Here is a 15247-nt window from a genome sequence, read left to right as displayed (position 1 = left end):
CCTCCCAAACTAATAGGTGATGTCAAGGTAACTTTGTCCATTTTTTATAGAGTCTTTGGTTGTGACAAAAACCCACTGATTTACAGATGCCTCCTTCCAAATGTGTGTTTATGGAAACAGTCTTTTTGAGCGCAATGGCATCATGCGACAGAACTTTCCACAGTTAGGCAGCTATGCCAAATTGGCTTCAAAGCCAACAATGTTCCTGGGGGCTTGCTTAAGAGGTGATAGTAAGTCAATCTTTGGTGCGACAGCTTGTCTACGCTGACCCCAAGTGGCCAAAAAAATGAAGGTTTAGGGATAACTTGTAAACATTAAAAAGGAAAAAAAATATCTTTCTTAGTTCTCAGCATGGGTATGTGTGGTGGCCCCTTTTTCATGGGCGCGAGCAGAGCTCATTTTCCACCGAGAGCTGAGATTCTGCAACTTTGTGTCAAGTTGTCTTCATCAGTGGTAAGCAGTTACAGTAATAACGGATTTCATGCGGATTCCAAAACTGCAGGCACAACCAAGATTTACGAAGAGAGTTTGAAAGAAACACACATGCTGTCACTCCCCAAACTATGTGATGTGTTGAACCGTCTCCCATCTGTCCAAAACTTAATGTGCTGAAAGCAAAGGCCTTTTCTATCCTATTTTTGCTTTAATTCCAACTCAGTCTAAGTGCATGGCATTATGGAGCATTCATGGTTGTGTTAACTGGATTGAGAGATTATTGCAGATTACATTTGATGAGGTTGACCAGTGAACTGCTGCAAAACAATTGCTTTAAATAGCATCCACACTGAGATCTGACAGTTCTGTTTGTGTTATATTGATAATGTTACACATCATCCCAAGGCTAAAAAAGAAAGAAAAAAAAAAAGACACCACTGATCTGTCAAATGATCGAAAAGCAAGCCCTCCTCTCACCATTTAATGCAATGCCTGGGAGCTGAGGCATTATTTTCAAGAAAATGAGAGAAACAAAGCCTGCTATTTTTATGTTACCAGGAGCAGAATAAACAAGTTTCACAAAAGAAACTTAAAAAAAAAAAAAAAGAGATTGCAGTACAAGCAGTTTTGTAGTGAGATGAAAGGCAGCGGTCGCAGACAGCACAAAACTGACTGATGACTGCTAAATGCAGAACATCACACTGTTGCCCATGTTACTCTCTGAATCGAATTATACATGGTATTTATAGCATGCAATGTTAATGGCCAACTGCCAAGCAACCTTCGCACTTTTATCCTTAGGGTGACACCATAACACCCCCTCTCTATTGCTGCTGACTGCCTGCATTTCTGTCTATGGCAGCAATGTAACACCGAACAGGGACGTCCCAATATCATAATGCATGAAATAATCACAGGGAAGCCCATTTTAATCAAGTGTTTAGTTCAAGGGCATGGCGTCAAATAATACCCTATTGTCCTTACAATGCAATACTTTACACTTGAACAGCACTGTGTGGAGGATTAAGGACACCTTGGAGCTCAGTCATGACGGTGAAATGATTAACTTATATAAAAAAATATTTATTTATTTTTTTAAAAAGCAGCTCTCAGTTCATAGTAGTGAATGTCACTTAAAAATAGAAAAAACACAAACGTTCGATCATATTTTCCAGGACACTTGTCCTTGCACTCCTGTGTTACTCTCCATTACTCATGTATGAATTTACACACACACACACACACACACACATACACACACAAGGCTGCTAAATTGCCAATTAAATCTCAAAATAACACGTGTCTTGAAATACACACGTCCCCAAAGTGTCAGAGCTTGATTAAAAGAAGGATGTTTAGATGATTATATTCTAATAATATTTGTGCTTTTCTTGTTCTATTAACCCTTTTGATCCAGACCTTTAAAATAAAAGAGATTAATTCACACAACCTTATAAAAAAAGCTTTAGATTTTAATTTTGTACATTTTAATTCACATGTATTCTATGTTTTATAAAAGAGAGGTGCAGCCATGGGACTGTTACCCACAATGCAACAGAGAGAGGAGAGGCTAAATCTGCTGTAAGCGTCACAGGAGACGAGACTTGATGGTGGGGTTTGATCGACTCATCTGTCTCGCACTATTTCTTCCCCCTATCAAAACTTGTTTGTCAACACACACACACACACACACACACACACACACACACACACACACACACACACACACAGACATACACACACGTTTCTGTTGGCCAAAGTACCCAGAATCCATTGCAGCTCAAGGTCACCTGAGTCTTCTCTGGCATTCAGCCTGTGCACCTCCGTTCTCACTCTTTTCTTGCACAGAAGCCAAAAATCAATTTAGTATGACAGAATAGGAGCTAAAGAAAATAACTACAGGTTTTAATTTAAGTATTTTGATTTACACACTGCGAATCAAATGGCGACTCTTCAAGAGTCCCCCCCACCACCACCACCACCACACACATTGTGAATACTGCCGTTTAAATATCCTTTATGTACTTTGAATAAATCCAGATTTAATTAAAGCTTTACAATGCAACTTTCACAAAATTTCATTTCCATCTCATGTCACAAAGAAATCTAAATCCGTCTGGATAATCTCTACACCGGTATCAAATTGCACTGCAGTGTCTTTTGCCCTCAAGTGTCATTGAGGGGGCGATTGTTATGTGAAGTAACACAATGATTTCTACGCTTTTTGCTTATGCTATAGAACAGAAACTTAAATATTGTACTGAATGATTGAAGCACTTCCCTGAGAGCAAATATGGAGGAACGTGCACATCAAACAAGACTACTACGGCAAGCCTGAAGCCATTCACTACATGCAGTTCACCTCAGTGTGCTGTATGTGCTTTACATGTTTACACAGCTATCTAAATACAGTATTTATGTGGGAAATCTTTAACTAGGAGAAAAAAAATAGCTCTTGAGATATTCTGAGGGATTTGTTTGTCAGACTGGGACACAATTTGTAGAGCTTAACCCAGAATTACACATTGACTGTGTTTTATTAATCCCACAGAGGAATACTGTATGCCAGCCCCTGTGCAGCATCATTTAAGCCACATTAATGCACAATGGTCACTTTAGTTGTTGACTCCTGCTCCTGTTGTTTTCCTCATTCTAAGCTTATGAGCATGTATGCCATAAATCACTTTCATAAAACATATGTTTGGCATCGCTTGTTGCATATGGGATGATCCATGAGTGCGGGACATCTGTGAGACACTGGTCTCATTTGAAAATGCTCATTAGGCTGATGAGAACAAAAGGATACATGGAATTAAAAACTGTTTTCATCTTGGCTCAAATGAAACAATTATCACAGTAAGCTTGACTTCACAATAAGCAATATCAGATCAGCAGCATGATATGTGTAGAAGGATGAGTGTGTTTCCATGCCAGGAGACATGGAAGGTCACTTCTATCAGCCCAAATACTAAAACTCATTACTGCACACCTACTGTAACTTCACCTTACTCTGACATTTCATAAAAAATAGTATTTTCTGAGGCGATGGTGGTGAAGGGAAGTGGGAGAAGAAATTATATGGATCAAGAAACCAACTCACCTTGGGCTGCACTTCTACTTCGACCACTTGGTTCTTGTTCAGGCAATTTTTCACGAAGCTTTCGACTCTGCTGTTGCACTTCATGAAGATGACGTAGGCGGCGTAGGCTGAGAGCAGTGTGATACTTTCCCACATGGAGATTAAGTTATCCAGGAAGAAGATGATGAGCATGATCAGATCCAGGATGTAGAAGGAGACATCACGGAAGAGCGGCCACCATGTTAGGTTGAGGATCTCCTTGGAGAAGATGGCACACATCCCAATCACAAAGAGGATGTTGAAGACGGCCGAGCCCACGATGGTCCCGATGCCCACGTTGCTGTGTGAGATGAAGACACCGATGATGGAGGTGAAGAGCTCAGGGGCTGAGCCGCCCGCTGCCATGAAGGTTGCGCCCGCTACATCATCTGAAATGGTCAGCTTCTCCGTGATGACCGTAAGCGCTGGGACGAAGAACTCGTCGCACACTATGGCTAAGGCAATGAACATGTAGATCATGCCAAACATGTGGAGCACCACTGCTCCTTGGCGCCTCTTCTCGAGGCTGAAAATGTCTGTTGGGTACTCCCCCTGGCTCTCATTGCTTTTTGCTGTAGATTTCATGGCTATTGGCATGTCGGCTGACACGTTGGGGTCCCTCTGGTGTTGGGTGAAAAGTAGAGTCCGGTGGGGGGCCGACTGGTGGAGACTCTCCTGTGGGAGCACTGGCTCGCTGAAACCCCCTGAGCTCCAGGTCAAGGCACTGAGGGAGACAGCACTTACGGCCACCAGGCTGAGGGCGAACCCAAAGATTCGCACGGGCCTCAGCTTTTTCCGCAGATAGTGGTGGGCCTGCCGCTTACAGGTGGCATCCGCTAAGGGCCTTCTCTCTAGTGAACCCATGCTTGGTTGATCTGAACCCATGTTTGTGAAGCTCGTGGCGTCCTCACTCTCAATGGCTGGGTAGGAAGAGGGGAGAGCAGGGTGCGGATCTTACCGGAGACAATGCATGGTGTTGTCTTTAGTTTCAAATGAGTTGAGAAGATTGTAGGTGCTTTCCAGGGTCTGGTTTGCCAAATGATGTCTTCATATTAGCCTCTGCTGGACAATGTTGACAGAATGAAGAAAATTAGTTAGTGAACCAGGAGAGAAACTCAAGTGAAAAAAAGAGAATCAAAATACAACCAAACCAAAAGAAAAGATGTCAGGTTTCGAAAACAAGATGTATTTAAAATATAATAGTCATATTATATAATAATGTGATGATGTCACAAAGTTTAACTCAACAGAGAACTAAATATTTATTTCTTAATCATAAGAAAGCTCATCAATGTTGACCTCTATCATGTAAAAAAGTGATCAGTACAGATTTTCAAACATGTCCTGTTGCTGCATTTCTCTATTTATACAACATCGTAAATGGAGAGTAATGTGTGTGTGACAGTTGGTTTTTCCTTTATTTTTAATTCATTAAAAATATGTCATAAAAATTGTTACATTAACCAATTGTTGCCATGGAAAAGTCAGCCAAAAATCAGGACTAATACTCCTGACCACTGCAAAAAAAAGGGAAGAAAAAAGAAAAAAAAAAGATATGTAGATATTCAGAAATTAAAATCAAAGAGGAAAACCCCAGTTACAAGACTGTACAGAGATGTGAAATATGTCAAAAGCTTAATACAAAATATTAATTAAAAAATTAAATACAAATCCTATATATATTTAGAGTTTTAAAATCATCCCATGTACTTAGTGTTCTCTCAAAGGGCTCTGAAATAAATCTGCACAATTAAGTGGAAATATATATTGGGAATAAATCTAGAATTCATAACAAGTTTTAACATTTACGTGTAATTTAATTGTGATAGTCCATTGGGATCATTTTTACGCTTACATTATCTGCACACGATTGAGTGTTTTCAGTAATTTTACATGCAGTAGTTGACTATTTCAACTCATTCGAACCGCAAGATGCAGCAAACAGAGAAACTTACATGTGCAACTGATTCTGCTGCTTTAACTATTTCGATTTTTACAACCAAGAATCGGAAACCTGCTTTTTTTACCTGAGAAAATACCACGAAACGTGAAGGCCGAAGGTTTACGGACATCACTTGGCTTCAGTCTGTGAAAATGGTAAACGCTATGACGCTGCTGCTCAGGTAAAAGCACAGAAAAACACACGTCCTATCATGTTTGACTTCTCACTGATGCACAGCCTGCTGCCTTTCAGCTCAACGGCTTGTCAGGGGTGGCAGTTCAACTCTTTTCCCTGTCTGCCCTTCAATAATGCCTTCGCCCTTTCAGCTGGATCATCACACCAACAAACAGCTAACCAGCATCCCCCGACCAAAACAGCCCAACATTAGTTTCCCTGGCGAGGCGCATGACGCGTGGAGAGGCTGCAGACGGTGGCATGCCTTACCTTTGACAGAGGCGAGAAAACAGCCGCACGGCACAGCAGCAGGTTGAAATTAGGAAATCCTCTCCGGTGCCCTCTTGCTCTCATTGAGCAAAAAATGTGACCGGTCTCCGCTCTCCGACGGCAGAGGAGGAGCTTTGGAGAGGAAGAAAAAAACGCTTTTCCAACTGCGCTCACCTCTCTCCCTCACAGCAGCAGCAGCAGCTGCAGCAGCATCCCTCCCGTCTCGGATGAGAGGAGCTAAAAAAAAAAAAAAAATCCCCGGTCGAAAATACCTTGCTAATGTAGCAGAATATTGTGCTGGGCTGCGCTGACCACGTGAACCGCCTGGTTTATTAAAAAAGCCAGGTAAGCGGCAGACAGCGCATCCTTTCCTGCTCGCTTCACGCGGTGGGGGCTTTGGTGATGTTGCATTTTGAGGGAGGAGTTGCCGTGGTTACACAGCAAAGGCAGTATTTCCACTCATTTTTTTTCTTTTTTTTAATTCTATTCATGATGACGGAACAGGTGGATAAGCTTCAGCTCGGTTGCAGATTTATGTGCACGCCTTAGGTCATTTCAAGGGCATATGCATATGTCACGTGCAGCCAAAGGTGCAGCATCATTGATTTTTTTTCCCCTAAATACACAATACTCATATTCTCTATCAAACCAGAGAACATTTCATTTTAATTCTCTATTTTGGAAAATTTATTTTTATTTATTTATTTTATAATATAAATTTATTAGATTTCTAGAATTAGTTTGATAAAAGTAGGTACTGATAGCTTACCACTAAGCATGTTTTTGAAAGAAGTCAAGCTAATTTTCTCAGTTTTCAAAGGGTTAATGTTGCTACTCAACACTGGACTATTTACCAAAAACTGCTAATAATTTTAACATCACAATTCATGATTAATCTGGGAAGTTAAAAAAAGAGTAATAAGGTGCCAGGGTGAACAAAAAAACCCCCAATTTGCTCAGATTTAAATACTTGTAAAAGGCATCTTAAAGATAGTTTCACTCTGGCACCTTTTTTTAAAGAAAAAAAACAAACTTTCCAGATGAATTATGATATAATGATATAATGATATGATATAATGTTAAAAATATTAGCAGTTGTTGGTAATTAGGCTAGTATTGAGTAGAAATATTAACCATTTGAAACTTGAGCAAACTGGCAATTTAAGAAGACATGACACAAAAATGACCCAGTAAAGAACAGTACAGAAGTACAAAATATGATACCTTAACATCAGCAAAAAAGTGTGTAGAAAGTACAAAATAAAAAAAACGTTAAAATAATGTGCTTTATATACCAGTTTGCTGCATTTTAAATATGTCAACTAATAACATGCCTTCATCTGACATAACCATCATCCCTACTACCACCTGAGTCGCTATGTTTACCCCTAATGTCAAAAAAAGCCACCCAACCACTTAGCATTAGTCGATAAGCCAAACCCCGTTGGATAGATGCGGACACACAATCTCTACACAGTGTGACAAAGTATGTGTGACACTAATGGCCTGGTGCTGTATAATAAATCATGATTCACTGACCTCATTGATTGTCCCCTCTTCTCTGCTCTCATCTCCTTTCCACTGTAGCTGCCCCTCGTTACCTAACAGGAAATGCAGAGGACGACATTGACTTGAGTTACTTCGGATTATCAATAGTCAGATGTTTTTGTGATGACAAGGCCTGCCATTGGGGTTCATATTTGTACAGTTATCAAGCCAAATTAACTGACTTGGTATAAAAACTGTCTTTTGACATGTAATAAAATAATAGGTCTTTGAATTATCTTGACTGTAATTACTGTGGAAAACTTCTTAAAAGCAATAACCTGACATTTGGGGAATGCCCTTGTGTGTTGTCTTGCTCCGACATAGCTAGATGGCAGGTTTGTTAAAAAATTTAAGCTACAATTGGTAACCAATTTGCTTAGCTAAGCAAAAAGACTGTAAACAACTCGTTTTAGCCATACAAGAACAATATTTAAAAAAGACAAGTTGCACAATGACTTCCTGAAGTCGCCACTCACCAGGTAATCAGCCAAACTAACTGACCGCTGGCTGTTGCCTTATATATGATGGACAGATTGGAGAGTGGTATTGACCTTGTCATGTGACTTTTGGCAAGGATGCAAATAAGTGTATTTTCCCAAAATGTCAAACTATTCCTTTAACCATGACAACATTGTGGAATGTCAATCATAATTCCCTCTCACAGAACTTAAGACTGATATCCTCACTCCATCTATCGCTGCTGAGTGTCCCTACAACTGCTCCCACGTAATTCCACAAGAACAAACTGGTTTCTGTCCCATCAAGTTGATTAAAAGGAGGAAGAGATTGGTGAATGAAGCCATAAGTAGGCTACGTCATCGATCAGATGGTTGAGATGATAAGACTGGGATGTAAGGCAAGGATTTCGTCACAGAAAAGACTGTCAATTTGGAGAAATTAAATGGGCATTCCAAACAAGACTCAGCTTTTGCGTTTTGAAATGTAACACTCAAGTCTATGAAAACAGCTGTTAAAAGTTCTCTGTGGCTCTGCAGGGAGCTTTCCAAAGTTTGAAAAAAAACCAAACTGGATTGGACTGTTGGTTGGACAAAACAAGACATTCAATGATGTCACCCAGGGCTTTAGGATATTTTGATGGGCTATAGTAAAAAATAATTGTTAGAAGGAACTATACTTAATATTAATGAATTTTATAGTTTGAGCAAATGATGTTTTGACAAAGAAGACTCTCTTATACAATTTTTTGTGTAACACAAATAAGATTTAAAGTTCTATTATGTCAGCCTGTAATCCTAAAAGTTAGTTTCATTTCAGATTAGTTTTTTTTTTATCTTGTAGATACACCTGGCCTCAGGGGAATGTGATAGTAAATCAAAATAGTTTGTATACCGACTGTACGGCACACAAAAGCTGTTCTAATAGCTAATCCTTTTATTTAAATTGTCACGTTTATCTGTCTGAGCACATGCATCTGATTGCACACAACATCATATAGAGCAATCGGAGTCTGTCACCCCAGCTCTAATCAGATCTGTCAATATTTTTGCCTATCAAATGAGATCCCATCCAGGCCCTTGTCAGCTCTTTTTTAACAATAGAGTGCACACGCAGCCTCTCCTCCACACCGCCGCACCAACCACTCCTGATCTGGCTGTATTTCCAGCATAAAAGTGATGACTGGTCACAGGTCATGTGGGTTGCAGTGGGGAGGGAGGCAGTTTGGGAGGGGTGATGGTGGCAGTTGTTTTGATTTGTCTGAAATCTGTGCTGTGACAAAAACAACAGAAATTTCCATGCTGGCCCTGCCCCCCACCCGGCCCACCCTCGCTTTGGCCCGGCAGCTAAATCCGAGCCTTTGTGTCCCACATAGTTGTATGGATTTGTCAGCAATGGGGCAGGGGCAGTGGGGGGTAGATAGGGTGATGATAAGCAAGCAAGTTTTTCCGGTGAAGAGGGAAGGACAATTGACTGAGGCAAAGTATTGAATTAGCTCTATTAAATGAGTCATTTCTGTTAATAACCAACACCAAAAGCTGCTTGGTCCTGTAGATGAGGAAAGCAGTGAAATTGGAGAGTCCCAAGATAAGCTTTTTCTAAGAGACTTTCTCCGGATTAGATGTTGAAAGCCTCATATTAGCAACCCCCCCACCACCAGCACAAGTCTGTACAAAGAGGCTTGGACAGACCACCTGCCCCTTAGGAAAATGCGGTCAGCAAAACAAAATGGGCACAGGCCACCAATGGGATGCTCAGATAGTAAATAGTGAATCAATGAGGCTCTTGAAACAGCTGAGTAAATGTAATCCAAAAGACAAATGGCCTGCCTCTGAGTTATAACACAAAAGCAAGATTGTTCAGAGATAAAGTGGGAGAGACCATTTTAGATGAAATTCAGGGGTGGATTGGAATATTCATTTTAACCGCAGTTGCTCTGAAGAGATTAACGAATTGATAATCCACAGGCAGGTCTGATCACTTAGTGCTGGAGCTGATTAGATACGAACCCACAGTGTGAAAGTGAGACCCTACTTTTACTGGTGGCCCTTCACCACACATGGTACAGCCAGGATTTTTAGAAATACTGAGATCCAAGCAGCCCCTGAAAACCCAAATCATCTGAAGAGACCTGAAATTTTCCCTTTTTTTAACTCTACATGTTTCCATTTTTAACATCATTTCACTGTTCCGATTATATTCTTATTGTAAAAAGGTGTATTATTGTATTTATTGTTCTGAAATATTATATTTATTGTAAACATACGATAACAGTTGTATGTCTCAGAGTTTATCTTCGTGATTTTTTAAAGTGATACTCAATTTATGGCCTGTGGACCAAAACTGGCCCGGGATGAGATGCCAAGTGTCCTGCTGACCTTTTTCTAATGAAAATTTGATTGATCCGTATTGGATAATTATTGATATATTAATTATTATTTTTTGTTTATCAATTAATGTTTATTTTCATAACTGCACCTGGCCTCCTGTTACCTTGCAAAAGTAGCCCCGCACAAAACATGGTGAGAATCCCTGGTCTGAAAGGCAGCTTCTTTATATGTCAGAAATAAATTATAATTGCCTATTTATTCTTCAATAGCATTTTAATTTTTAAAATATTGTTTTCTGCCTTCTAACTAACCTTTACAGCCATGCTAGCAACTCCGTGAGGCCGTTCATAGTCACAGTGGAGCATGCTAACATCAGCATGCTAATATTTGTACAATGCATGCTAACATGCTGATATATGGCAGGTAGGATGTTTAAAATGTTGACGATATTAGTTTCACATATCATTATGCTAACTTAGCCCTCAACCCAAACTACAGCTGAGAGGCTGATGGAAATGTCATGAGATTTACAGGTGGTCATTTATAAAGAGAACAGTACAAACTGACGACCTCTAATTGTCGTCTGAGGTAGCTACAGCCATTAGTTCAGCAATAATTATGATACGTTATTTCAATCACAAGTGAAAAGGGGTTGCTCCAACTAAATTTACAGACTTGAACTCCTGCTTACAAGAATTTAATCCACATAGTCACAAAAGTCAACTTTTAAATAGCAGAACATGATTTTTTTTCCATCAGCTACTTCCAGGTAGAGGATCAGACACTACTCTCCACAGCATATAGAGCACAGAGGACTCAACTTTAATCTGTTGTAAAAAGAAAATATATTCTATTCTGTCCAGGATACGTCGGAGTATACCATACGCAGGTTTGCCTGGATGTTAAGCCTGGACTGATTAAAAACTTTATTGCTTGGATGCCTTTTGTATTATCAGTATGCACTGAAAATTTTTACACAAACTACACGAAAAAACACTCCATATTAACATTTCCGTTTTTGACTGTTAAGCTTCATTGTGTATTAAAGTGGAGTACATTATCTTAAGTAGATTTCTCTGCTGGATTTATGAGCTCAGCTGTCGTAAAAATCCAATCAATCTTTTTTTGTGACCTTAAAATATTTAACCATTGCAGTACAAATGTGAGGAAAGACAAACAGGGCAAACAAGTTGTATTGATCTGCTCACTCCATCCCTTATTTGACATTACTAAAAGCAACATGGGGACAATGTCTGCAGTGTTGCCTTTTCACCCTTAGTCAATGAATATGATGCTAAATATTTCATCCATGAGATGTGGCCACAGGGCAATGATCAGATCACTATGTTTGTTTTGGTGGAGGCAATTTTGTGTGAGGGTTTCAAGGTTCACGTGAACAACATCCTGACACTGGAGTGTATTTTTTCTGGTTGTTATCAGTCATTGAGAAGTCTGATGTGAAGGAGGACAGCATTGATACAGGATGTGTGCTGCATTATAAGGTTAATCCTTATGTCAACAGCCACACAGATGGGCTGACCTGCTGGGTTGCAGGGGATGAGGTTTTGGAGGGGCGGGTTGGAGAAGTTGAAAATCATTGCTGCCTGTCTGGTTACGACAACTAGTGAGCTTGGGCAAAAACCCGACGACTGGGGAAAAAAATAAAAAAGTCGAAAAATGTTTCATGCTCTGATGTCATTAGGAAGGCGAAAGCAGAGCTGTAATCCTATTTTAATCGCAGTGGATTTATTAAACAGGAGCAGCAGGTTTAAATCTCAGCAGATTACACAGAAGGCCCAAGGAGATGTGGAGAGGGGGGTCGGAAAGGCTTGCGTAATCAAGTGCACTTAAGGTGATATGGTTCGTCTTTGACTAGTTGGTGCCGATCAAAGAGGGAAGGGCCACGGGCTTTAGGGGACACCTCAAAATGTGAGGACTAAAGTCAGATATAGGAAATAAATTTTTTAAAATGTCATAAATGTATTGATATTTTGTCAGATTGAGATGTCTTTTGGAATAATTACGTCTGACGAGATTAAGACAGGCTGCCTGCAGATGTTACTAATTATTTGGACTTGTGTGTGCCACAGTGTCCCTTGGAGTCGGCGCAAATCTCCTTGGCACCCTTTGTGAAAGACCTTAGTTCTTGTGAAGAACGGGTTAATCCCAGGTCGCGTCACATCTGGACTTAATCAAATCAACCCTTGTACAGAACATGTAGAACAAGCTTGGACGTCTGGAGGTCATCAGTGATAAAAGTTTCCAATCAACAAAAAATAGTGTTTGGGTATGTTTTTATATATACTTTCCATGCAAACAACATTCCCAGGTGCACTGATCAATCTACAAACCGAGCGCAACAATGAACTTTTCACTGTCAAAAACCGGCCCATATGGAGCTGTGTCAAATTTAAGCATAAAACCAGACAGTTAGTTTCATGCCCTTACAAACAAAATGGAACGTGCCAACACACTTTGCAGAGCCTTGTGTTGTCCCTGAACTTTGCCTTTGCCAAAAGCTTTATCTAAAAGGATGCCAAGCTCACCATCTGTTGGCTGAGCTTGGCAAATGTCTGTTTGTGACATAGCACCTCTTTGATAGGGAGCCATTTTGAGCCATTTTTACACTTTTAGATCAACGGTGTGTATCCCGCAGATTCAGAGTACCTGCTATTGGCTGTCAGTATGCATGTCATATACTTCTTGTTTTGTTTGGAGGACTTTATGAAGATTAAGAGGTGATCAGTTGTTTGTTTTTTAAGTATAAGTTTACTGCGAAAATCTTGGCCTTGATCCTTTTGAGATATTGAAGAATGAACTTAATAAATTTTTGACATTACAGATCAAGAATGTTTAAAATGTTTGCGTCACGTTTGACAACAGAAGGATTTTAGATAATTAGGCTAAATAGAAAGGTAAACATATATTTTTTTGTCTGATACCTTTGCTAACTTGTGACCACTTGTGGCAGCTAAAGGGTCGTTTACATTGAAACTTGAAGGTCCTATATTGTAATAACACAGATTACCATATATTTTTATTATAAAGCAGGTATAGGCGCTATACAATCACTATGAAAGTATAAAAATGCTAAATTCCACAAAAAAGACAGTAATCTGTAATTCGTGCCTCTAAACAAGCCATCAGGACTTCCTGGAAGTTGTGATGTCACAACTATAACCACCACTACAGTGATGATACAATAATTCCCCGACTGCAATAGCGGTGAAAAGATGCTGAGAGCGTAGATGTGAATGACCCATAAATACGAAAAAAATCAGAGCAGACAGAGCTTTTTTATGGAGGGCAGGCTTTAAGAGACAGGTGCTAAAACCATAGTTATAGTAAAAGACACTGGTTGTCAATATGGTGCTTATTTCTTTCAGCAGAGCTTCTTAAAAAATCATTATAGAAAGATTCATAACTGTCCTTGTTTCCAGGACAAGGTTTCATAAGTCATAAGTTTACAGATGTCTCTTTTATAATGGTGGTCTATGGGGAAAACACTTTCTGGGCTGCAGAAGATTTTTTTTCTGCAATACTGCAAGTGGCCACGGGGAAAAAAATGGCTGCAAGACTAAAACAGTATGGCTGACAGTATGAGAAAAACAAATGTATTTTTTGAACATTAACATGTTCATGTAGAACGCCTTAACACAAACATGAACCTGAAAATAAGCACAATATGGTACCTTAGAAGTGTCAAACAGTTCAACAAAGAAGCTTTTATATTTTTTAGAAAACTCGTAATTCTTAATGAGCACCTATTTTGATAGTATATTAAAAGTTTGAAAATGTACTTTTAAAAGGATAAGCATTAGCATTTGCATGAATATACTTATGTATTACATATACTTGGATACTGGCATTGGCTGATCCAAAGTTTGAGGATGAGACTTTAAAATGCCACTCTACACTGCCAAGTACTTCAACTAGCATACCACTGCTGCCATCTACTGGACAATCCATGCACTAAATTTACATTGCAAATTAAATTTTGGTTGACGATCACTTGCAGATTTGAGGAAATAAGCACTCCATTGGCCCTTTTCGTGGTGACAGTTTTGGCTCGTCAAGCAGCAAAAACACAGATGCAACTAATCAAGACAGGGACAGGTAACCAGGCAAGTGAATACAATGAGTTAGTGCCGGAACTTGAAACGAAAGGTACCCTTAACATTATTGGTTACACCTGTGTGCTCTTCCTGCTGGGACATGTCAAAATGAGCTGTGAAAGGACCCAGGTTTAAATCAAGTGGTTGTAAACACAGCCTGTCAGTCAAAAGTGTTTTGAAATTTCTTAGAATTTATCATACATTTATTTAAACAGTTTGCAAGGGTGAATGGTTTAATTATTTCCACTGGTCATTTGGTCACTGAGTTAGATTTATCATCAGTTGAACAGTTTAATGGAAAGATACTGTCGTCGACTCTTATTTCAGATGGTGGGCTTTTTTTGTGCACATTTTCTCTTTTAAGTTGGCAGGGTGTGGAGTGTCGGATACATAATGTCCCTTATAGATTCCGCAAGGTACAGGAACCACATACTTACATAAAAGTGTCTACTAGGCTACTGCATGAGTTTAAACCATCCAAAACTGTCTTTTATTGCTATTCTGCTGCTGAATTATTAAAGCATGGGACATCAAGGACTCTAAAGGAAATGTTGTGCCATTTGTACAGAAAAATAAAATAAAATCTATATACATGATATACTCCTTTCACATATACGGATAGGTAGGTCTTCTTTATTGTCATGATTAATAGTGTCACAGGATGACTGAAATAGATAGATAGATATATAGATAGATAGTATAAAGATATAGAAGTCTATAGAAATCTAGCCTATAAATATTGGGCTATTGCACAGAAAGTTACTTCAATTTTCTAATGGGCTTAAATATACTACGTTCATGTTGGATAAGATATGCGTTATGTGTGATATTTCGGTGTCATTTCTTTTTTTATTGGGCT

At 39.4% G+C, this 15247-nt stretch overlaps 1 protein-coding gene across 10 annotated transcripts in view; it reads right to left on the bottom strand.

The window, feature by feature from the left end:
• slc24a2a (solute carrier family 24 member 2a) overlaps window positions 1-15247 on the bottom strand; it is a 61440-nt gene that overhangs the window by 45890 nt on the left and 303 nt on the right. For 2 of the 10 annotated variants that reach the window (XM_088074073.1, XM_042512181.2), the window contains exons 1-2: window positions 5940-6319; window positions 3536-4612 (exon numbers count right to left, since the gene is read on the bottom strand). In XM_088074073.1, the coding sequence (XP_087930199.1) occupies window positions 3536-4438 (903 nt within the window). In that variant the 5' untranslated portion in view covers window positions 4439-4612; window positions 5940-6319. Of the gene's footprint in view, window positions 1-3535; window positions 4616-5939; window positions 6322-7478; window positions 7541-15247 lie in introns of those variants that run through there. The other 8 variants (XM_088074071.1, XM_088074072.1, XM_042512185.2 and 5 more) reach the window with 6 other exon arrangements.

Source organism: Plectropomus leopardus, chromosome 23 (genome assembly GCF_026936395.1).
Source record: "Plectropomus leopardus strain MGB_pleo_1.0 chromosome 23, ASM2693639v1, whole genome shotgun sequence".
NCBI lineage: Eukaryota > Metazoa > Chordata > Actinopteri > Perciformes > Serranidae > Plectropomus > Plectropomus leopardus.
The sequence above is the reverse complement of the archived record's forward strand: the minus strand, read 5'-3'. Positions and strand labels throughout refer to the sequence as shown.